The 26784-nt window shown below is 38.4% G+C and overlaps 1 protein-coding gene across 1 annotated transcript in view; it reads left to right on the top strand.

The window, feature by feature from the left end:
* Positions 1 to 26784, top strand: part of NKAIN (Sodium/potassium-transporting ATPase subunit beta-1-interacting protein) — an 80666-nt gene that overhangs the window by 24979 nt on the left and 28903 nt on the right. The window contains exons 4-5 of the mRNA XM_067152555.2: positions 3319 to 3522; positions 7817 to 7877. Coding sequence (XP_067008656.2) covers positions 3319 to 3522; positions 7817 to 7877 — 265 coding nt within the window. The remainder of the gene's footprint in view (positions 1 to 3318; positions 3523 to 7816; positions 7878 to 26784) is intronic.

Below are 26784 nucleotides of genomic sequence, written 5' to 3' on the forward strand. Positions count from 1 at the left end.
TGTATGTTGTTACACAATTCACTTACGAACATAAAATTAAGCACCAACATGTCAGCTGTCTACATACGTACAGTAGGCCTAATTTACGTATGTTGTTACACAGTGCACTTAAACGTAAAACTAAGCATCAACACGTCACATGAGCTAATGTTGCGCGATCCAAACAAACACACGCCGACATTAAAGATTGCCTTGAGACTGATGCTCCCTGCAGCTGTAGGCCGACACGCTAGGGCCGTGAAATTAAGTTCTCTACCAAATCCTCACCCAGGCCAGTCGTTGCTGGCGCATCGTGCATGCAACGTGGCCGGGAACAATAATTTAAATTTCTTATTCCCACTCCTCATTTCCCTAGTATGCCTCTTCAGTGACGCCTAGGCTATCTATGACAGCTGTTGGCGGAACTGTGGAGGATCAAACCAGCCTTCGGGCTGAATACCCAACATACAACATGGTGGGAATTACGAACGTACTAAAAAGTGACGTAAATGTGCTATCCAGATTTCTTTAACATGTATTTAATAGGACATTGACTGGGGCTTTAGAATAATGACATAATAACCAGGGAAGCGTGCTAGAGAGGGACGTCTTAACCATTTTTGACTGTACTTTATTTTGAGTGTAGTGATGTACGGAAGCAAAACATGGGAGCTCAAGAAGAAAACTGTTCAGGTTCTTGAAGTTGTGATGTGTGGGCGTGGAAAAGGATGTTGAAGTTGAAATTGATAGAGTAGGGAATGAAGAAGTACTGAGTAGTATATGAGAGAAAAGAAACCTAATGAAGGCAATCAAGAAGAGGAAATAATCATGGTTTGGGCACATCTTGGAAAGTGATGGAGGGAAAATGTGGAAAACCATGATGTGGAATGCTGGCAGACATCCTGTGTGGGAAATATATCAGCAGGTGAAGGAAGAAGCACAGAACGGAGAGACTATGATGATGTCCAGCTGATACCTGACCTAGAACAGATCTACACAGATGATGACATGAATTTTGTGCTTTAAGCACGTTAATACGTTTCTAATATTATGTACAATATGAAAATAAGTTATAGCCGGGCTGAGTGGCTCAGGCGGTTGAGGCGCTGGCCCTTTGACCCCAACTTGGCAGGTTCGATCCTGGCTCAGTCCGGTTGTATTTGAAGGTGCTCAGATACGTCACCCTTGTGTTGGTAGATGTACTGGCACTTAAAAGAACTTCTGCAGGACTAAATTCTGGCACCTTGGTGTCTCCAGAAACCGAAAAAGTAGTTAGTGGGACGTAAAGCAACTAACATTATTATGAAAATAACTAATAAATTACTTGTCTAAAAGTATAACAAAAGATAAACAGAACTATTTTAATCATGATTTATATAAATTTAACACTCGTCAGCAGTTACATAAGATCAAAAGGAGGTAGATTAATCTAGTTAAGCAAGAACTCTTATACAGCTGTTTTGCTTTTTTTTTTTTTTTTTTTTTTTTTTTTTTCCTTTACGTTGCACCGACACAGATAGGTCTTATGGCGACGATGGGACAGGAAAGGGCTAGGAGTGGGAAGGAAGCGGCCGTGGCCTTGATTAAGGTACAGCCCCAGCATTTGCCTGGTGTGAAAATGGGAAACCGCGGAAAACCATTTTCAGGGCTGCTGACAGTGGGGTTCGAACCTACTATCTCCCGAATACTGGATACTGGCCGCACTTAAGCGACTTCAGCTATCAAGCTCGGTACAGCTGTTTTGAAAGTGTTTCCGCTTTGTATAGCCCTGATATTGTCAGGAGTATTATGTGAGTCGACTAACAAGCACTCTATAGGGATGTTCTTTTTTTATGTTCTAATGCATTGTATAGGAATTTACATCAAAGGAAGGAGGATATGAACATTCGTCTTATGGTGCCGTCTCCTCACAAAAAGCTGTTAAACATCATGGTGTTATTTTTCCTATTTAATTTTTCCAGTATCTTTTACTAGATTGTGGATGTCAAACCACTGTCAGAGGTTCCGTCTTCAGGATCTTCTCTGAATTCAACCTTGTTTACTTTCTATCTTGCTTTCTGTTACCAGTTGTATCAGGTTGTATTTGTCATTTCAGAAGGTGTGACCAGGATAGCCTGTTTTCCTATGTTTTTAATGGGTTAGGATTACCCATGGAATCTCTAACATTCTGTGATACTTCCACATCCTTTTTGCACTGTAAAGCAGCCAATGTTTCAAATCGGAAGTCATGGCTACACATAAGATGTTATAATTTTAGGAACACATTTCTTTGCATGCCATTTTTGGTTTTGATTTCTACATTCGGTTCCCATTCTCAGACATGCAGGATTTGTTTAGTTTTGGAGGGAAGCCTTTGGGATTAAAATATTCAAGGGAGACCAAGCAATGAGTATGACAAACAGATGAGGAAGGATATAGGATGTGCTAGTTTTGTAATGATGAAGAGATTGGCCCAACTGGGCAATCCCATAATGTTCACAGTATCTTCTCAGAAGGTCAGCAGTGATATGCATGCGTATTTACCTAAGTAGTGGCAGGCAAGATTATATGTGTGATGATGTAGGTGAGTATGGACAGCCAGGTGTCTGCAGTGGCAAGGTTAGGTTTTAGATTGATTGGAAGATTGGGATGGGATAGAATAAGGTGAGATGGGTTGGAGAACTACATTACACCAGTCTAAGGACTGATGACACAAAAATATATGTTTGTCTACCCCTTAGTTCCATTTCCTGATACAGGGGTCAGTGATGAGGTAGATGAAATTATTTGGCATGTGTCTTTTTTTTTTTTTTTTAATGGCCGGATACCCTTATACCCTTCCTGTTGCCAAACTCGGTTAAGGAGCTAATAAAGATGAAATGAGTGATGGTGAATTAAATTGTGTAAAGAGGTGGAGGGAATCGCCTGTGGCCTATTAATAGGAACGATCTGGGCATTTGCCTGGAAGTGAAAATGGAAAACCACAGAAAACCATTCTTTGGACAGCTAACAGTGGGATTTGAACTCATTCAACTCCCAAATGCAGTGCTTGGCTCCATAGCTATAGCATGTTAACATGCGCAGTCACCCCATTCAATGACATCAATACATGTATATCTTCAGTCTTGAATTAGGAAGTGTAGGACAATAAGGAAGTTCAATAAAAACAGAAGAAGGTAAGAGACAATTAGCCAAAGATTTGTACACAGAAGGATAAATGATGACTGTGGATCAATATAAGTAATATCAAGAAACTAACAAATGACATATTTATTCCATATTTGACTTTATTTGCCACTTATTTGTTCCTTTCCATTGTGAACGTTTAAAGAGCTTGCTTGTGGTTTATTTCCTTTACAGAACAGTGATGTGTTGAACCTTGGTACTGGCAGTATCAGTTGGTGGGAGTCAAATGGTGCCGGGTGCAAGCCTGTATACTCCTCTAACTTAACCTCAGAAGACCCAGATCCTTTTCGACCTCTGAGGCCTGACATTGTTATCGGCTGTGTGCTGGAGTACCAGTATGTGGAAGTGCTTCATGCAGCACTACAGTGTGTCCTAGCTGTAAGTGAAACGCTTTGTACAATGCTGTTTATGAATATCCCAACAGAAAGGAGGAGCCTGAGGACTGATGAAAGAGTTAAGTTCAGCTTCTTACAGATCCAGGTATATTGACTTTAGGCTTATGAGGCAGTATTGAGAATTATATGCACTAAAATTCCCATAATATGCTCAAATATCCACAAAAAAGAAAATTGAGCCCACTTTCTTACTGTTGTATAAGATACACAAACAAGAAGTGTTGAGAAAAGTGGCTGCTGGTCTTATACTTATTTTTATTTCACTTTTCTATTAATTAGGCAATAATTTACCTTACAAATCAGTGATTTTGATACAAGGAGAAATACTCTAGCTGAAACGGCTCAAAAGTTACATTATATTTTTAAGTTTCAAGAAATAACATTGCATATTTCTACTTGAAATAAACTTAATAGTTCAAAAATGGGCTAAAATAAAACTGTGATTTTTGTTTTTCTGAAAGATCCTACAAAGGTTATTTCAATGCAAGTAATGGAAAAAATACACAAAAAACTTAATTTTGGGGAGATTTAATGTTTTTGAAATTAGGACTAAAAAGGGGCAGTTACAATTTTTTTTAGTGCATTTCAAAATGGTGATAATTGGTGAAAAAGGTGTGCCAACTGACTTGCATAGAGTTTATAACATCAGAAGGAACACATGTTGCCAAACTATATGGAAGACAGTCACAATAAGAAGATTATGATACTCATGTTCTAAAAAAATACTCTTTGTAATTCACACGCATAACAAATTGTAGATCTGTGGACTCTTTCTTTTGATGATAAAGCAACATTAAGGTACTTAAATCCAGGAGCAAAAAACTTGCATGGTACTTTACTTACAGCACACTGTTGAAATACAGTTTAAAAACTACAGCAGTTGATGTCCATAACTTTACCAAAATGGTTTGTAGAGTCTAATTTACATAATTCCTGGGTCAAAACCCACTTCTTTGTAGTTGTCCTTGATCGTAATGGCAAACAGTTTGATAGCTTAGCCATCTTATCTCCTTGACTCCTTGCTAGGAAATACACAAAGTCAAGCCTGCCTCTCACTCATCTACTGTAGACGGGAAATGCACACAGTTCACAATGTACAGCACTGTGCACTGCAAAAAAGACCTGTAATGATACAGGAAATAAATCCTGTACAATTACTATGACACCACATAGTGAAGTAGCCTTTCCAGTAAATGATAATTAAGAAACATGATGGCTAGTACCAACACAGTGTCACCAGAGATCGTTCACAAGCCAACACCTTATAACATGGAGTGTCAAATGGTCTTTCTTTTTTCTGCATCTCAAAAATCAGTCTACCTTTGCCAGGTATGAATCCGCGATATAGCGATCAAGCAGCTGACACTCTACCACTAATCTACAGATGGAACTATAAGTTCAAATGAAGTGAAATCAGTTGTGCGCAGGTGACTAAACTCCCAGGGAATAGATTTCTACGGACAAAACACATTCCGCTTGGTGGGAGAAATATCGCGAGAGACTTGGTTCATATGTTGAAAAATAGGTAAAATTTGTACACAAGAACCTCGTTTATCTGGCCCTCATTAATCCGGATCTCCGGTTTATCCGGATTTTAAAAAATAAAAATTCTTTCACTGCGTCGACTCTTGTTGAATGTCTTTTCTGCCAAGGATAGTTGTAGCACCTTTCGAGCACGTACACACAAATAATAATAATAATAATAAAAATGATAATAATAAAAACGAAACCAAATTATTATAATAATAATAAAAATGAACTCGGAAAATAATAAAATAAAAAGGGAAATAGTAAAATAACAAGATCACTTAATAATATGCATAGGAAAAATAGTAAAATCTCAATATTGTTGGCAATACACATCAAAGCTTGGAAACGTGACGGTAGACTATAAATACGCAAAATCAAACCATATGCAAAGGAACACTTACAGGCCTAATAATGACAACTACGGACAGGAGTGTGGAACGTGCAGGAGCCCTATTTGATGTCCTTCGGAAGGTATACTATTATGGGGAAGAAAAGGTTCACAATCATTCACCCTTGACTTAACTATATTAAAATTAACAAAAGAAAATTCCAAGAAACAAAGGTAAGAAATGACAGAGTACCTGATACTTAATACTTTTGACAATCGGATACAATTATGAATCAAAGACACAAATAAATGGCAGAATAGTTGACAATTAATGTTTAAAATAAATGCGAGGAACTTTTATCAAGGATTCACAGAGTGAATGGAGGCATCCTCGGAAGAATCAAAATTAATACAATACGTTATTCAAGAGAGAATGTTACATAATAACAAAACATTGAGTCAGAAAAGGTTTGCCTCCTAAGACAACATGTAAAGGATTAGCCTAACAGGAAGTTCTACAGAAACTGGAATACGGTGAATCTCGTAATCTAGAGGGAAATCCAGCACACAAAATAAACTTTTATATTATCGCGGAAAGTTACGTTAAAGGTGACAAAGGCCGAAACATTAAAATGAATTTAAGTTAAAGTAAATACGAAGAATTAAAAAATTAGCGCTTACCGTGAGAAACTGGAGACCCGACGGAGCAAGTCCTCAGGCACGCCTGCTCGCGAGTACGGTCAGATGGAAAGACGTGGCCGAATCCTATCACGCAATGCCAAGCCGGCAGAAGGCTGGAAATGGCCCGATCACAATTAACCAATGGGGCGCCGAATTCCTCTAGATTCCCATTTTTCGCCAATTGGAACGGTTGTTATTCTGATCAATCCAATTGCATGACCATATATGGTCAGTTTAAGATAGTTAGCAATTTCACAAGTTCTCGAATATTTCAATTGTGACACATCGGTGAAAACCACACGAGCGGTATAGGATGCCTCAAAAATAAAGCACCTTACAAAATTACAATCCTTGACGTACATAATATACAGTGATAATACCTCTTAATTCTTCTTCTTCGTACAATAATAATTTAAAAAATAATAATAATAATTACTGAGCTCGATAGCTGTAGTCGCTTAAGTGCGGCCAGTATCCAGTATTTGGGAGATAGTAGGTTCGAACCCCACTGTCGGCAGGCCTGAAAATGTTTTCCGTGGTTTCCCATACACCAGGCAAATGCTGGGGCTGTACCTTAATTAAGGCCACGGCCGCTTCCTTCCAACTCCTAGCCCTTCCCTGTCCCATCGTCACCATAAGACCTATCTGTGTCGGTGCGACGTAAAGGAACTAGCAAAAATAAATAAAAAATTTCAATAAATGCTTCAAGTTACATTAAAACGTCCATAATGTCTTTTCTTCATGCTTCTTGAAATTAATTTAAATGATACATGACTTTTCAAAATTCAATAAAACAACTACATAAAATTTAAATACAAAAATCACTTCAAAAATAATTCTCGCATATTGCAATGTTCATTTACAGTACCAAATAATATCTTGATCTGTCCAAAAAATAAAATGGTAAAACAACATATTAAGAAATACTATAATCAATGATTTTCAAATTAAAAGGTAAATAGTTTACATTTCCAAATTAAATAATATAATTTCACAAAACACAATGCTCATTTCTAGTTCTCCGTCCCACCACAGACTACAATAGTTAAGTGCAGGAATTGGACGTGATTCGGCCACGGTCTATCAAAGGTACCGTCCCGGCTTTCGCCTGGAACTGAGAATGGGAAACCGTGAAAAACCAATCCCAGGACGGCCGAGGTGGGATTCGAACCCACGCTCTTCTGAATGCAACGTACTATTAATTCACCGATAGTGAATGCGAAAATGAAACCGACACTCCATCAGAAGAAACAATGACTCGTGGAGAGGCAACAGTGCAGCTGGAAAAACTGATGGCCTATTTAGAATCCTTGACTGAAACCACACTGGCAGAACTGTTCTTAGTAAAACATCTTCGTGATCGTGCTGAGTCCAATCACTATATAAATGTAAAACAGGAAAAACTCGCACATTATTTTAACTCATAAAACAGAGCCGTAAATGTAAGAAAAGTGTTCTTATATTTTTTTGTACAATTGAGAAAAGGTATTTCTGTACAACTTATGTTAATGGATTATATAACATGCACTGTATTTGTTTTTAGTTTTTTCGGATTATCCGGATTTCAATAATCAGGAACAGTTCCGGTCCCACTTGAAATGGATAAACAAGGTTTTTGTGGATTTGTGTTTGTTCATATTGTTTTGTTCTTCCTTCTCATTAAACATTTTGTAAAAGAAATGTGTGTTACATATCACCCTGCCTTTAGGAGAATAAACATGTAATCTCTGTTCTGCAGGTTTTTGGAGGCTTGGGTGGAGTGTCTGTAAGTCATGTGTTCCTAGAAGAAGATGATAGTTGTAAGTATGATAGAATATGTTATGTTTTATTTGGGGGAGAAAATGTTGATAAGAGTTTACATTTATATTGACAGTAGAGCCAATGGCAAACCTAGGTGGATAACAGTATTAATCTGATGTCACGAAAACTCCTTCTGCTGTACTATATTCCCCATCAACCTTTCTTTTACCCTCTTACAACACCTGTCTGCAGTTGTGATTTCTGCTAAATTCTCGCACATCATCATCATCACCATCATTCTCCAACTCCAGTTTCCTGGGTGTGCTCACCTTATCTTTTTTTTTTTTTTTTTCCCTGTCTTAATACATTGTTCTTGGACATCTTCCCATATATTACCCGTTTCCTCCACCTCTGCCCTTGCACTTGGAGGTACAAGACGCATTTTTGTAAAAGAGACCAAGTCTCTCATAGTGCATAGGCACTGCCTTTGGTTTCAAGTAGCCTGTGCTGACCTCCACTACATACACTAGACATGCGTCTTGGTAGATGTGCTAGTTACCAACTGATAAGCCCAAATTGGCACACTGGGTGAAATGCTGGCAACCACGAGTGAGTTAGCTGGAAAATGTATAATTTTCAATAACGGACCAATTATACTGGAATTATGAATTAACTCATTCAGGACAAATATTTCAGGTTCCCTATGGAATCAAAATCTATATCATCTTATTGATCAATTTGCTCATTAGTTTCATTGACCACCTTAGCACCAAGAACCCTTGCTATGGAACCTTAATAAATTATTCACATGCAGACCCACATATCTCCAATTAATTTCTTGGGAAATGAAGTAATTTATTATATTGGTTATAAATCAAAATACCTCCCTTGTGAACCATGTGACCTTGCTGCAGTGGGGAGGCTTGTGCAACCATATCGGATATCTGTCGAGAGACCAGACTAGTGAATAATTCATCAAAAGGGAGGTAGCAGCCTTTCGGAAGTTGCAAGGGCAGCAATCTGGATGATTGACTAGTGTGGCCTTGTAGTAATATTTAACACGGCTTAGCTGTGTTGATACTGCAACACGGCTGAAAGGAATGGTACACTACAGCCGTAACTAAGTCCCAAGGACATGCAGCTCTCTGTATGAATGAATGATGTACTGATGATGGCTTCCTCCCGAGTAAAATATTCTGGAGGTAAAATAGTCCTCCATTTAGATCTCCATGTGGGGAGTACACAGGAAGGGGCAATCATCAGGGAGATGAATACTGACATTCTGTGAGAGCATGGAATTTTAGGAGTTTGAATTGTTGCGGTAGGTTTGAGAATCTGAAAAGGGAAATGGATAGACTAAAATTATATATAATTGGCATAAGCGAAGTATGTTGACTGGAAGAGCAGGATTTTTTGGCAGGCAGCTATAGAATTATCAACACAAAATCAAGCATGGGAAACGCAGGAGTTGGTTTAATAATGAATAAGATAGGAGGTCATTGGTTAAGCAACTACAACCAGCATAGTGAACGAATTATTGTTGTCAAGATAGACACAAAGCCATTGCCCACAACAATAGTGCATGTCTATATGCCTACTAGTTCAGCAAATGATGAAATCAAAAGGATATATGAAGAGATAGAAGATTTAATACAATATGTAAAAGGAGACGGGAATGTCGTCGTGATGGGAGACTAGAATGTAGTGGTAGGCCAAAGAAGAGGAGATAATGCCATAGAATTCAGACTGGGACAAAGGAATGAAAGAGGAAGTTGGCTAGTTAATTCTGCACTGATCATAATTTACTCCTTGTTAATACTTGGTTCAAACACCTGAAACGATGGCTGTACAGGTGTACAGGACCTGGAGACACAGGAAAGTATCAAATGGACTTCTTTATAATTAGGCAGAGATTCAGAAACCAGATATTGCAAGATGTTCCCAGAAACAGACATGGATTCTGCCAACAACGTGTTGGTCATGAAATGTCATCTGAAGTTGAAGAAATTGAAGAAAGGAAGGAATGCAAGAAGATGGGATCTAGGTAAGTTGAAAGAAAAGTGTGTGAGGAATTGTTTCAAGGAGCATCTTGCACAAGGACTAAATGAAAAGGTTGAACGAAACACAATAGATGAAGTGTGGACAGTTGTGAAGAATGAGATCAATAGAGCTGCTGAAGAAAAGGTAGGTCGAAAGATAAGATCAAGTAAGAATCAGTGGATAACTCAGGAGATATAGACCTGATTGATAAACGGCAAAAATACAATAATGCAAAAAAAGTAAAATTAGGAGGGCGGTAAAGAATACGGGCAATTGCAGAATGAAGTAGATGGAAAGTACAGGTCAGCTAAGAAGAATGGCTGAAAGAGAAGTACAAGGATGTTGAAGGCTGTATGGTCCTAGCAAAGGTAGATGCTCCATATAGGAAAATGAAGAAAACATTTGGAGAAAAAAAACCCAGATATATGAATATTGAGAGTTCAGATGAAAAACCACTTCTAGGGAAAGAAGAAGAAGGCTAAAAGATAGCAGGAACATAATAAACAGTTGTATCAAGGGAAAGAAGTAGATGTAAAGGTTCTGGAACAAGAAGAAACTGTTGAGGTCAGAATTTGACAGAGCCTTGAGAGACCTAAATAGGAAAAAGTTACCTGGAATTGATGACATAAGTCTCAGAATTACTGACTGCCTTAAGAGGAACCAAGTCGGGCTGAGTGGCTCAGATGGTTGAGGTGCTGGCCTTCTGACCCCCACTTGGCAGGTTTGATCCTGGCTCAGTCCGGTGGTATTTGAAGGTGCTCAAATACAACAGCCTCGTGTTCGTAGATTTAACGGCACGTAAAAGAACTCCTGTGGGACTAAATTCCGGCACCTCAGCAACTCCAAAAAACCGCATTAGTAGTTAGTGGGACGTAAAGCCAATAACATTAAGCGTAAACAACATGGGGACGTTATTCCATTTAGTGTGTAAGATGTATGATACAGGAGAAGTGCCATCCGATTTGTTATTATACCTATTCCCAAGAAAGCAGGTGCTGACGAGTGTGAAGACTACTGCACCATTTATTCAGTATCTCATGCATGCAAAATTTTAACACATTCTATTTACAGAAGAATAGAAAGACAAATTGAAGCTGAGTGAGAGAAAATCAGTTTGGCTTCAGAAGAAATATAGGAACATGTGAAGCAGTCCTGAATTTGCATCTGATGGAATTAAGAAAGACAGCCGTACGTATATGGCATTCATAGATCTGGAGAAAGCATTCGATAATGCTGATTGGACCAAGCTATTTGAGATTCTGAAGGTGATCAGGATCAGATACTCGGAAAGAATAATTATCTCCAATATGTAGAAAAATCAGTCTGCAGTGATAAGAGTTGAAGGTATTGAAGGGTATGGAAAAGCAGCAACTATTCAGAAAGGATAGGCTGCAGTTTGTCCCCTCTCCTTTTCAACGTTTACGTAGAACAGACAATAAAGGAAATCAAGGAGGAATTTGGTAAAGGAGAAAAGGAATCACAATTCAAAGAGATGAAATCAAAACTCTTGAGATTTGTCTATGATATTGTTATTCTGTCTGAGTCTGCAGAAGACGTTGAGAAATTGCTGAATGGTATGTACTCAGTCTTGAAGAAGGAGAACAAGATGAAAATAAATACAGTAAATCCAGTCCGAAACAAAGGTAATGGAGTGCAGTCGAATCAAGTCTGGTGATGCAGGAAATATTAGATTAGGAAATGACGTCCCAAGGAAGTAGATGAATATTGTTACTTGGGTAGTAGAATAACTGACGATGGCAGAAGTAAGAACAACATTTAAAAAAAAAGACGAGCATAAGCATGGAAGGCCTTTCTTTAGAAAATAAAATTTGCTCACTTGGAACATTGATATAGGAATTATAAAAACGTTTTTGAAGACTAGTGTGGAGCATGGAAGTGAAAGATTGTCGATAACTAGCTCAGAAAGAAAGAGACTAGAAGTTTTTGAAATGTGGTGTTACAGAAAAATGCTGGAGGTGAAATAGGTAGATCAAATCACAAATGTAGAGATACTGAATTGAATTGGTGAGAGAACAATTTGAGGAAGTTTGACCAGAAGAAGAGACAGAATGATGGGGCATGTCTTAGGACACCCAAGTCTTGTTCAGTTAGTTTTTGAGGGAAGTGTAGGCAGTAAAAATGGCAGGGGTAGCCAAAGGTATGAATATGACGAATAGATTTGAGTAGATGTAATAGTTATGTAAAAATGAAAAGATTAGCACAGGGTAGGGTAGTATGGAGGGTTGCATCAAACCAGTCTATGGACTGATGACCCAAACAAAAACAACAACAACAAATCAAAATACTACCTCTATAGTTCATAGGGTTGTTTTGTTTTTTTGCTGGAATGGGAATTGGAAAATGTCCCCATGCTTTTCCCTGACATAGAAACATTGTCAACCACTTTCTAGTCATTTGACACCATGCTTGTTTACAAACTGACAGATGTTCATCTACTGAGCAAGTGGCTGTGCGGTTTGGGTCACGTAGCTATCATCTTGCATTCTGGAGGTAGTGGGTTCGAACCCCACTGTCAGCAGCCCTGAAGATGGTTTTCCGTGGTTTCCTATTTTCACACCAGGCCAACGCTGGGGCTGTACCTTAGGCCACAATCGCTTCCTTCCCACTCTTAGCCCTTTCCTATCCCATCGTTGCCATAATACCTATCTGTGTCAGTGCAACGTTTAGCAGATTGTAAAAAAGAAAGTGTCAGTCTTGTAGCCTATTACTAATTGGAAGGGGTTCCCTTTACAAACGCTCTAAACTATATGGAATAAAGTAAAAGTGGCATGAGACCCTATTTTGCTTGTCACATGAAGTATGTTTTTAAAAATACATATCGAACAGTTCCATACACTGTCTTCTAGCCCACTCCAGCCATGTAAGGAACGGTTCCATAAGTTGTCTCAAATGAACTAAAGGAGCAATGGGATTTTGATGGTCTCTCAAGCTCATTTCCACAGAGACATTCTTTTCCACTGTGTTGGCCTCCTCCTTTGCATATTTATCTTCCAACACTGGTAGTAATCTGCCTGACATCTATAACAAATAGTCTTCTGAATTACTCTCTCTTTTTAGATTGGGACTTTGAATACACCCCCTGTATCCCTTGTTCTAGCACTCCTGCTTAACGAGATAATATGACTACAGTAGAAGTCCGCTGCAGCAAGTACGGCATATAACGAGAACTCCGTTACAACAATAACTTTTGTCCGTCCCTTCAAAATTCCTATATTAAGCTGTGTATTATCCTTCAGTTACAGCGAGAACCCTATCACTGACTCATCCGTTATTGCGAGCGATTGTGCGCGCTCGATTTTTTTTGCACCCAGTCATTGTACTACATGCGATGGGTCATCTTCGGTACCGTATCATTTTCTCGCTATGCCCACCAGCGAGCTCTCTCGTCGACATTCGAAGGCAATGTAGGAGTCGATTAGTAATACCCGTCGACTGCTCTTCCGCGAGAAAAATGAAAGAGGAGAACATGTCTTCATAATAAATGCATAAATAACGTGTCCGATAACTGTTGTTAACTCGTTAAAGATAAGCGCTGAATAAACAATCTCTTAATTTTAATGCTAAATACCGCAATTAAGTAAGAATGAGATAGGCCTACACCTCAAGATATGGCAGAGTGAGTCATTGATTACAAGGTTAGTTTATATTTTCTTGCGTCTGTTAAATTACGGAAAGGCTATTATCATGTAAATTTGTAGCAAGAAGGTTATAATTTCTCTACTTCTGCTTGAAGTATGTTTTCATCATTACAGATAAGTTAGGATATGTGACGCTATTTGAATAACAAAACTGAAACGTCCACAAAATGCGATCGATCATCTTCGGTACAGTATAGTTTCACGCTATGTGCATTTGCGAGTTCTCTCGTCAACATTCGAAGGCGATATTGGAGTCGTTTAGTAATACCCGTCGACTGCTGTTCTCAAAAGAAAATTTGAAATGAAAGAGGATAACACGTTTTCGTAATAAATGCGTAAATAACGTGGCCTATAGCAGTTGTTAACTCGTTAAAAATAAAGGCTGAAGTAAACGATCTCTTAATTTTAATGGTATACCGTATACTGAAATTAAGTAAGAAAGTGATACACCTCCAGATATGGCAGGGTACATCACGATTTCAGAGGATAGTTTATATATTCTCGCGTCTAGTTAAATTTCAGTAAGCTATTCCCTTGTCGATTTTTAGCGAGGAGGTTATCATTTCTCTACATGCGTTTCAAATAGGTTTTCATGATACATATACAGTTAGGTTAGGTGATGCCGTTTGAAAAAGAAAACTGAAATGTTTGCCACAGAAGCCTCTGGAGTGATAGCGTATTTCTCCGAATCCAAGACGACTTTTATATTCTCAGAATCTCATGTGAAAAATCAAGGGTTGTTTTGCATTTACGGCCTGATAGTAATGAACACCACTGGCAACTACCGCAATAACCACGCTGTTTCTTTTCACCCCCGCGCGCGCGCGCAAACACAAAACTCGTTGACAATAAACGACCGCCTCTTTATCATAGGCCTACATCGCTAGCCGCGGCGACAGGTCGTACAGTGCCTATGTGTAACGTCAATGGATCTCGGAAAATAGTGAAGAGAGAATGACATTCTATCATCCTCTACAAAAACGTTTCTCAAACCTGAAGAATGGCATCAAAACATGTGAGCCTTCGAATTCTTAGAAAAGCAACAGCTACTCAGTCGCAGAGTTATGACGTGTCTGCTGTACCTGATGCTTAGTAAAATTAAGTTTTATAGACAGCAGGAGTATTTTTATGATGGATCGTCGTATTGTAAAGATACGTGGAATAGGTATTGCCGGCAAATTTTCAACGGGTTCTTGTCGATGTTATGATGCCAATTTTAAGTTAATGGCTATTAAACACTCAGAAATGTATAATAATTGTGCAGCCGTAAGAAAATACGGCATAGCCTAACTAAAGCCAATATTCGGCGTTACTGTGAAGACAAAGATAGCTTAAAAATGCGTACTGCACAAAAAATGCATTCAGTGGCCTGCAACAAGGACATTTTAAAGAGGTTGAAGGTGAAATTGTGAAGAATGTGCACAAAAATGCATGGGCGGAATTGCCATACCGAGGCGCAATAAATTCGTTCGTTGACTTTAGAAGTCCGCGATTAAGACCGATACATCGCTAGCCGCCGAAGTTGGCCGAATCTGGCAAGCAAGACGTGCGTGTAGTGGCAGCCAGTTATATCTGATGCTGAGTGAAAGTACGGTAACAGTTTTATAGTAAACAAGAATATTTTCCTGATGGATCGCCGTATTGTAGAGACACGTGGAATGTGTACTGCCGGCAAATTTTCAACGAGTTCCCTTCGATATTATGATGCCAATTTTAAGTTAATGGCTATTAAACCCGCTGAAATAAAGCATAATTGTACAGCCGCAAAAAAAAAAAAAAAAAAAAAAAAAAATACGGCATAACTAAAGCCAACGTTCGGCGTCTACAGTCTAAAAATGCATACTGTATAAGAAAGACATTCATATGATTTTATAAAGCACTTTTTAAGCCTGATTAAAATTTTTTGAAGGAAAAGCGGGGGTTGTCTTGGATTTGGAGAAATATGCTAATATATATATTTTTCAGAATGAAATTAAACACACACTCTTACGTAGTATCGGAATTCGAAAAACAACAAACAAGCAAGCTGCAGTGTGGATATTATCCGCGAAAACTCAAATTTTGAACAAACTGATTGCCATTTCATACTGAATGTAATGTGTATGGGGGTTTTCCCGACTTTTACAAAAAAATTGGATATAACGACAATCCGCTATAGTGAGTAATTTCGCCATTATGATTTCTCACTATAACGGACTTCTACTGTACTTGTGTCTATGATAACTTTCCTATGTTCTCTCTCTCTCTAAAGCCGCCCGTAAAACATTATTTCCATAGTTCTGATTGCAATGTATTATTTGACTCTTTCGCTGCAGCATTTCTAACAATGTAAGAAAACTTAACTATCTAATGAAATCAAGAAATTGAAAGTTATAAAAAGTTTTTATTTATCTCTTTGTAGCACTCAGCCAGAGAGCGGAAAGGAATCTTAATGATAACAAATAAATATAAACTTAAAACTTCCGGTTTTGACTTGCAGTATTCTCAATACATACCAAAGGGATGCGTGAACAGACAGTCAACTCTGTTATCCTAGTACGGATTAACCATGGAAGTATTGTTTCCCTCCCCATATTTGGTATACTTGTGAACTAAGCTTAGATTCCATAAATTCCACTTTCCACCATCAGTGGCACAATCTAGTTTTGTGTGTGTGTTCCATTCACTTTATACCTAGTCACAGAAGATGATATAATGTCAGCCAAGTTGGCCAAAATAACAAAATAAATTCCTGGTGGTGAACAAGTGAACAATGGCTTGATTGTAACACATGAGAACAAGGCTTTCAGATGCTGAACCACGGTGACATCAATAAATCATGGCACAGAGGGGAGTGACAGTCACATGATAGTGTAGATGAAACTACAAAGGAACAGGTTTAACTGTTACAAATCTCTGAAAGTGACAAAATGAAATTGTTAGTGCTGTAGTTTTAATGGTTCTATTGCTGTCGTGAACCCGTTTTTAATATCGCACAGTGAACGGTTCTAGTGCTGCAGGGCATTTTCATTTTAAATAACCCTAACTTTTTTTTGTGTTTACGATTAACCAGGTTTTTGTTTATCTGTGGGGTGACTACCACCCATTAGTGTGGATAATCAAGAGTTGACTGTATACCACTAATAATTGTTGCTTTGTTAACAACGCTGGTGTGAGCAGTAGCAGAAAACACCAAGTTAACTAAAACAGAGTGCCGCAGTGAACACTGGATTGAAGAGAGTTGACAAAAGCCGACTGCCGCAGCGAAAGAGTTCATTGATGTAGTAACTTGTACATAGCTTTATCCACATTGTGCACACCATTACTGTCTTTTCTTGTCAGGGTTCTACTATTCTGTGTCTTATTTCAGTTGATTTTATTGGTGGATTTGATCCTCAGATGGTGTGGTAAGTGTTGTCTGCAGACTAGGTGTTGCATTTATGTTGACAAATTCTCCATTCAGCATGTTATGTGAGCCCTTGTAGTGTAGGGAATGTTAGTCATTTTGATATAAGTACATTTTTTTTATTATATAGCATTTCCATCAATATTGTTTAGAGCAGAATTAATCATTATCATCGTTTATCACTTAAAGGTCCAACTCCTTGGCTCAAACATCAGCATAGTAGCCTTCAGTTCAGACAGTTCCAGGTTCAATCCTCGGCTGGGCCACGGATTTTGATGTCTGTAGTGAATTCCTCTAGCTCAGAGGTTGTATGTTTGTGTTCATCTTAAGATAGTTCTTCATTTATAACACATCACCCTTCAAACCGTCCCTGAAACACGCATATGAGAATATATCTCTCCACGTAGGGTCTGTATCAGGAAGGCCAACATGGTGTAAAACTGGGGTTAATCCACATGTTGTGCCAGTCCCAGGTAGTTTGGAAAAGGCCGAGGAGGAAGAGAAGATGATGTATTGCTTAAAGAATCAGATGTTTATAAATTAGTCAAAACTTACTTCATTAGCTTTTAAATTTAACCCAGATGTTATATTCTAGCCATTAAAAAGTACCAAAAGATAGTTACATAAATAGGTAAGAAAAACTGATGACAGGTCAGTGTGGGAAGAAGGAGCAAAGAAAAGGAGACAAGGACAAACATGGAAACAAAAGGATGAGGACAGTCTCCACATCTTCAAATAGATGGAATCACTCTTCACCAATCCCAGCACTTCTACATCCATATCTTCTCAGCCCCGACAAGCTCGTTTCTGCTTCTCTGCTCCTCCTGATGACTGTCCTGCAAAAGTTGACTACCTCGGTCAAAATTAAGCCCAGAAACTTGGGATCATGAGTTGGTCACTCTACCACTGATTAGTATAAAGAGAACTTAACCTCTAAACTGTTCCAGATCTACTAAAACATTTTGCAGCTGTTTAGACTGAACGTAACATGCTGGTGCAGAAATTACACGCACATGGCTACTGTCTTCACGTGCACATTACCACTATTGATGACCGAAAGTAGGGTTCTTCCATGGTTGATGCAGTTGTGAGTTGCAAAAATATTTACCCCATTGATGCAGTTGTTTGATTTGCTTAAAACTGGGTTTTATTATGATGGCCTCTGCTCTTCTCATAATTCCTTTATACTTAAGTTGTCACACTAATTATGCTATCTTATTTCCATTGGATATAGAACATGCTCTAACCTGCCGAGGTTAGTATGTAAGTACTGTAATTGCCCATACTTAATTATAAGTTAAAATTGCTCTTATTGTACTGCATGTTCTTGTAATTTTATTTCTTGTAGTTTGTCTTGTAATAGTCAGTTAATTGACATATTTTCAAAGCAACATACTGAAATTTTTTAGTAACTTTATTCACTTTTTCACTGTATTTGTTTCTGTCAATGTTCATGTATATGCCATGAAATCCCCAGTAATTTGTTCGCATGTACCTAGTCATAAGTTACATTACCGATCAATTCATACCATCTAGTGCTGGTATCACTGTTCAGGGAGAGGCAGTCAGAACTCTCAGATTACTGATGATAAAGTAATCTTGACTAAATCAGCAAAAGATTTAGAAGAGGAGTTGAATGGAATGGGTACAGATTTGACAACTGAGTAGAAAATTAAAATGAACAAATACAAGAGTGATGGAATGTTACAGTAAGGTCAGTGGAGCACATATTGTAACACTAGAAAATAATGTCATTAAAGAAGTAGAGGAATTTTGCTATGTAGAAAGTAAAATAATCAATGACAGAACAAGCAGGCAGGACATAAATTGTAGGTTAGCAATAGCAAAGAAAGTCTTCATGAAAAAAGAAAAATTCACTCAACACAAACATAAATATACATGCCAGATTGCTGTTTCTGACAGTACTTTGTCTGAAATGTGGCACTATAAGGACGATAACTGTTGCGGAAAGTAACAAAATAGGGGCCTTATGAAACATGGTTAGAAGAATGCTTAAGGAAGATTATTTATTTATTTAATTAATTTAGTTAGTTAGTTAGTTAGTTAGTTAGTTAGTTAGTTAGTTAGTTAGTTAGTTAGTTAGTTAGTTAGTTAGTTAGTTAGTTAAAGGCTTTTAGTGCTGGGAGTCTTCGAGGACATTTCGGCTTGCCTGGTACAGGCCTTTCTATTTGACCTCCATGGATGACTTGCATGTGTGGATGTGGGGTGGTGGTGATGATGATGATGATGATATGGGGAGAGGATGAGCACATAGCCTAAATAACTCCCATCTGATGGACAAATCACCATCTATGCCATGCTCCCTCACTCCATATGAAGACTGTGGAGAGGTTTGGAATTGAATCCAGGTTTTTGGCACACAATCTAGTGATTAAAAATAGTATATCACCACCTCTCCTACCCTGTCAGCCAACAATCTGATAATGAACATTTTTTTTTCGATGAATGGGACTCAAACCAACTAACCACGGTGTCAGACCATATAGACTTGACGCCTTAACAATCATAGCCACCAGACAGGCTAATGCTTAAGGTGAAGTGGGTCGATGAAGTGATATTTGACCAAGTAGGTGTGAAGAGCACAATTTGGCAATATTTGTCTTGAAGGACTGGTTGATCACATTGTGAGACATGTCATACTTCTTCATTTAGCTCTTGAGGGAGGCATATGGGGTTAAAGAGGCTGGGGAGACAAAGAGATTAGGATGAATGTTAAGATGTGCTAGTTATGTAACAGTGAAGATATTGTCCCAGGATAAGTTAGTGTGAAAAACTTCATCAAACCAACTGGGCAATGCGTTAACATTCACATTATTGTCTCGGAAGGCCCCAATGTTTACCTAACTCGTTGCGTGATGATAAGCATGATGACCTCGGTGAGTACAGAGAGCTGGTCTGATCTGAGAGGTTGGTAGGTGGAATCTGGAGGGCCAAGGGATCTGCAGTGGGAAGATTAGTATGTACTGTAGATTAATTGGAAGAGTGGGGTGTAGGTTAAGGTGAAATGGATTGGGGAACTACATCAGACCATTGTAAGCACTGATAACAAGTACAAATGATATCTGAAGAGAAAGCTACATTCAAGATTTTCTCCTGTCAGATTCCGGCTGTAGGTCATTTTAAACAAAGTATTATAATCATAACTCATCATGTAGGGAATAGTGGCAAAGAGTTCCTGCAATCATATTACAGATATTTGGAAATTTAGTTTTATTCTTTCTTTTGGAATTAAACAATCCTCCTGCAAGTGTCAGAAAGGTTGTAATCTTTTATTGTGGCTCAGTTCAAAATCTTGAGATATTCACTTACCGTACCAGGTTACCACTATTTACTGTAGGTAATACTGTGTTTTAATGTGGTCAGTGCTGCAGGTGTCTTTTTTTTTTGAAAGCCTGAAGTAGCAATCGCAATGAAATGTGGGAAACATGAATATCAGACACTCCAAATAGAATTGTTGTGAAAGTAGTCAGCTTCCTTCATCATCTACAAAATCAGTCTTCAAATGTAATTTTTATTCTCTTCCCTAGCCCTTTTTCCAATGAATTGGGCTTAGCCAGGGTTTAGACCTGGCCCAGTTTTGCAACCAGATACCCTTCCTGTTACCAACCGTATGTGGAGGGATGTATACACTATTACATGTTTCAGATATATGGTTGCTAGTGTGAGGTGTGGTATGTAGGTGATGAGGAAGTGTGTTGAGACAGACACAAACACCATCAAAGGCATATGCCAGAAACATCACCTTCACATTGCTGGGATTCTGAAAAACCTCTGATTTTCCTGGGGACCCTTAACAACGCCGCTTGTTTGATTGACATTTCATTTTTTGCTTGTACAATTTGGCCCATGTCTCATCCAGCATAATGATACAGAGTATGAAAGCCTCCCCATAGCGCTCCAAGTGGGTTTGTGCTGTATCATATCGTTACCATTTCTGCAATTCCGTCAGCTGTGCTCTTCCTCTTTTGAGAACATCGTGGCTCCTCGCCCGTAAATCGCCAGCTTGCAGATAACGCTCTTCTCCACAGCATGGCGTATGCGCAGGACACTGGCTAGGAGAGTTCATGTACTGTGAGGTAACATGTGATATAGTTTTATTTCGTTGCATATATACAAAAGTGTTGCCACTGTTAAAGTACCAACCCTCGTAGGTGTGACTATTTTTATAACACTATGGCAGATGCCCTCCACATAGCTGGTAATGAATTTATAAAGGTAATGCAAGCAATGAGTTAATTCTGGATCTGTATTGACAAATTGATCACAATCAAAGGTAGGGAAGGTCAACCTATTCAATACACTTTAATATCCATGATGTATAGCCTATATTACAAAAACTCACACAAGAAAGTGTTTTCGTAGAATCCCTGATAATTCACTTGGAACAGAACAAAACATTGTATATTCATACTTACAAGTCTTGGTATTACATGTAATGAATAGGTGGACCTTCCCTACCTTTTATTGTAAAGATAGTGTAGTTTATTGGAGACTTGGTATATTTAAATTACTCTGGATTTCATGGAAAACTTTTAAAGTGATCTTTACTTATTTCTTTCTTCTTATGCAATCTGTTTACAGTTGATTTTCTGGGTGGTTTAGACCACAAGAGTCCCCAGCACTTGGCTTTACGCCCCATGTACGTAAGCCCAGACTACGAACCTGTCCCCATTTACAGCAGTAGTAGGCGTTCCTCCTCGCAACTAACCCGCATTAGCTCGAGAAACTTGGCTCGTTTTGGTAGTGACAAAATACGAGTGAGCCATCCGACCATTTATAACACACACCCCTTCCCGCTGGAGAAAAGTGTACCAAAAGGCAGGCCTAAGTCCATGCATGTACCTCGCGATAACTCTGATTACCTGTGAAGTTCTGATTGTGTTTTACTTACAGCCCTTTTGAATACATATTTACTCTTGCCATTTAGCCAACAAAGGTTTATTATCCTAGTATTAAATTTGAGTTTATCTGTGATCTTATGTGGATTCTGTCTTTAACCAAAATTGTTTTCTTCAATGGCTAATTTTGCTTGTTAAAGTAATATATAGTTTTTCCACCTGAAGAATGTCCAACATCTAACCTGGATCTTAACTTCGCTGAACTCAGAATTCAGTCTTGGTTCATGCTGTAGCAGATTAGTTCATGAACTTCACAATGTATTGTGGAACAGATAAACAGCGAATATGATTCTATCAGAAATTGGAGCTAAGATAGGGAAAGAAATGCACAACTCCATGAGCTACCCAGATCATTAGAGTGTTGATCTGTGACATATTAACAAATATGCTAAAAAAATATTAACCACTTTTCTAAATACATCAGCGCACTATTCTGAAGGAGTCGTAATAATGTTTTCCAGTTAGCTTGTCACAGAGCATTCATTGTCATGTAAGTAATTCTCAGGACTGAAGTGTAGGCTGTTTTCAAAAAAAAATTTACAACAGAATATGTCAATTTTAGGATGTAGCAGCTTGCTCTTCTTGAGATCATCTGATAACATTTGTTTAGAAATTGTGCAGTACTAACTATAATAGCCTGTATTACAGAAACTTGCACAAAAACGTGTTTTCTTAGAGTCGCTGCTAATTCGCTTGGAACAGAACAAAACACTGTAAAGACTTACAAGTCTTGGTATTACATGTTTAAAATATGATTGTACTCGGCCATGCCAGGAACTACTGCTTGTTTATGTCCGGTGCTCTGTCGTCCGGCTACAAAATGAAATCCTCCCACATACTAACAAACGTAAAAGTCTGGCTAATAATTGATAAGCCTTAGTGGATGAGTCTGTATCAAAAGTTTCTTGTATGTGATGATGCTCTACCCAGTGTGTTTCACACAATCAGTGTAGGATCTGTGATGTAGTTGCACCGTTAGAGTTATATTTTGTGTGTTCTCTCAGTAAGTTAGTTATTTTTGGATATGCGTCGGGAATGTGTATAGTATCTTCGACAATTACTAAAGATGTGATAGGGCACGGCTTAGAGAGGGCTGAATGTAGTACATGATTTGCACAATGAACGTAGGCAGCCCGAGGGTAGATCTTTGACTCAGCTTGAACTCCACTCAAACTGCTACTCAAAGCACTTGCAGCATCATAGCCCTGTCCACAGAGGCAATTTATATCTATATCCAAACCTGACAGATTAGTGATAATGGCCTCTGCCAAAGCTGAACATTTTGTATTCGTAACTGAAATGAATTTCAAGAAATGTCCGTGAACATAAAAATTCCCCTCATCTCGTAACGTAACGAACACACAAAGAAAATTGTTCGATACTCCAAACATCAGCTGTTCCATCGGCCAGGACCAAGAAGCATTTTGCACTGTTTACATTATCTACAATTTTTCAACAATTAAATTGCCACACCTCTCAATTACAGTAATTCATTTTGAATTTGGGGGCTAATATATTTATAATCCAATGAACTTGATTGTAATGTTCTTTCAAAACTTCATCCCCACCGGCAACCATAAACCTTAGTAATGCACAAAAATTCCCATTCTTTTTGTTTGGAACTATAATGAATGGTCCTTGATATGTCCTCTTAGAGCAGCGGTTCCTAACTTTTTCAGTCATGTTACCCCTATGACCTATGAGGGAAAATGATTTTACCACCTCCCACCCCCCTGTAAAATATGATCGAAGTAAACAACACATGTAGATAAATAGCCTTTATTAATCACATAATTGCACAAAAATATATGTAATTATAATTTTGAATGTACTTCTTTAGTTAATTAATCACAGTTAATGTGAAGGTTGGAATTGTTTTGCATTTGCTGTTTTGCATTTGCAAGATTTTTTATTTTGTGGTTAGTTTTACATAACGTGCATCTTAAGGCATGTTCCACATTGCGATGGTTTATGGCCTTTGTTTTTACTGTTAGTGAAACTGAGAAACACTCTCCCATCTATAAGTATTAGCAAAATGTATTATCATTCTTAAAGCTCTGTCAGTTATACCAGATATTCACCACCTACTTTTCGCCAATACGTACCGAGGTCATAATTTTGAAATTCCACTTTGAAAGTGCTATCTTTGCGTAGTCCGAGAAATTCTACTTTGGCGGACACATCTTCTTGAAAAATGTAATTATCTGTAGAAAATGGTCTTAATATCCAAGAATTTGACTGACGATTGTCCATGTGTGGGAAATATTGTTTCAGTGAGTCTATTACTGCAGATATTAGTGAATCATGGAATTTTCAAACGTGATATTTTCAGATTCATCATTTACCAATGCTCACACAGTTGTGTAAACATCATCGCCAACTTGAATTCTGCGTTGGTAAAGTTCCAATTTATGCAGAAAACTTGCAACTTCATCCTGTGCTGTCAAGATATTCATCATATTTTCTTGTAATAAGATATTCAGACTGTTAATTTCACAGAAAACATTAGCAAGATACACCAGAATTTCGACAAATATTTTATTTTTTAGTACAACTCTATTTCTTTTGTGTTGTCTGATTTTCGAGAAACAATCCTATTTCTTCATGTAGCTCATAAACCCTGTTTAAAACTCTCTCTCTCTTTTGTGTGGTACAAAAGACCATTAAATTTGGCACCAACTTAATCGCACAAAAAATTTTTTAAATCTGGAATCCGTAACGCTGCCATGAATATGATTCACAGTTTTTACTGTCACTCCACGTGCATACTAAATCTGAATGAAGCATCATAACAGCCAAAGCATAATGGTGTATCATACAGTTATGTCCGGCCCTGCTGTGTGTGGGGGGGGGGCAACGCATCCGCCTGTCACCCGGCAGCCCCGGGTTCAATTCCCAGCCGGGTAAGGGTTTTTTAATTGTAAACGATTAATATCTCTGGCCTGGGGACTGGGGGTTTATGTCGTCCTTAAGGTTCCTTTCCTCACATTCAACACTTTACACTTCCGCCATTTACAAAAATACACGCAGGTTCCTCACATATGATGCAAGTAGGGGCAAAAGATCTTTCTAGGTCGACGCCCCGAACAAATAGCATTTTTTTAATCATACAGTTATAAGATAAAAACTTGAGAGGCAACTTGTTTCACGAGTACTTGAAATCCAGAATGAATACCAGTACTTTTTGCTGAATAAAATGTATTAGCATTTTGAATACGTCTTCTCCTTGAGCAGTGTTAGGTAAAGACTTGCAGAACAAGTAATCCTCTTTTACACGATCATCATTAATATACCGAGTAAATACCAATAATCACGAACACGAAGCTACATTGGTTGACTCTTCCAATTGCCGTACAAATATAGCACTTTTTTCAAAAATAACGGTTGCCAAAATGTCGTTACTCAACTGTAAAATACGACTTTGAAATGTATTGGAGAGCGATATTTGATTTATTTTAGCCATGTGTTGCTCACCAATAACGAGCAGCACTGCATCACACAAACAAGGTTTGATGAGTTCCTCTCCTATAGTACGCGATTTTTTGTTCATAGCAATGCAATAAGCAATTTGATACGAAGCTAGAAGACACGATTCAGTTGTCTTTTGTATATTTCCTGTGAAATCCTATTGCAAAAACTTCGGAGCACACACATTTCTCTTAAAAAAATCCTTGTGAACTTTCTTAAAATTTTCTTTTAGTTTGTTCAGTTTCATGCTCTCTGCACTAAGAACTTTATTACATATTAGCTGATGTACCCGTGCTTCGCTACGGGATTATCAGAAAGACAGACTTTGTGGTTTTCCTAACTGAAGTCAACATAGGTCATTACAAAAACGTCAGTACGAATGTAGTGATTAAAAGCAATGTTATGACATAAAACACTCGATCAAATGGAAAATCGCATATTTTCTCACTTTCAACGAACAGTACTACGGTGCCGATCTAACAGTCCAAAGTTCCGGAGCTGGAAGGACCAGGCCGCAGACAGCCGTGAGCACTCCTCTGCCATTATTCCATTATATGCACACTGCTCATTCCAATCAGTGCCTCAGGGTAGGTATTGAATAGCTCGAATGCTATGATGAGCCAGTGTGTTTCAGAAAATGTATGAACCAGAGAAATGGCACGCTAAAGAAGAAAGTTATCTAACTCCCCAGCTACTTCCCGCCAATATTCAGGCAGGCTGTTACACTCTGTACGACCGAGAGAGTTGGCCGTGTGGTTAGGGGTGTGCAGCTATGAGCTTGCATCCGGGAGATAGTGGATTCAAACCCCACTGTCGGCAGCCCTGAAGGTGATATTCCGTGTTTTCCCATTTTCACACCAGGCAAATGCTGGGGCTGTACCTTAATTAAGGCCAAGGCCTCTTCCTTCACACTCCTAGCCCTTGCCTATCCCATCGCCGCCATCTTTCGGTGCAACGTAAAGGAAATTAAAAAAGTAATAGGTACGAGTAGCAGTAATCCTATCTATCTGAGATGAGTGGCAACAGAAGACACAAAACACATCACAACAAACAATAGTCAATGTAATGTTATTGTTGATCAATTTTATAAGCTTTCTATATTGTAGGCCTTCACATTTATTTTTCTTTTGACTCTGTGATATTAGGGCGTATTATATAGCGTAGATTGTAGTTCCTTATTCTCAGACTATACATACAGATTTTCATTAAATTCTGTTTACCCATTTTCTCATGACTCGGCGCTGAGATGGACTTAGTAACAAAAATCAAAATTCATGAATATCTCTGTGATAATAGCCGGTACTGTAACAATGTATAAACTGAGCTAGATAACTGCAGTCGCTTAAGTGCGGCCAGTATCCAGTAATCGGGAGATAGTGGGTTCGAGCCCCACTGTTGGCAGCCCTGAAGATGGTTTTCTGTGGTTTCCCATTTTCACACCAGGCAAATGCTGGGGCTGTACCTTAATTAAGGCCACAGCCGCTTCCTTCCAATT

This window comes from Anabrus simplex, chromosome 8, assembly GCF_040414725.1.
Source record: "Anabrus simplex isolate iqAnaSimp1 chromosome 8, ASM4041472v1, whole genome shotgun sequence".
Classification (NCBI taxonomy): Eukaryota; Metazoa; Arthropoda; class Insecta; order Orthoptera; family Tettigoniidae; genus Anabrus; species Anabrus simplex.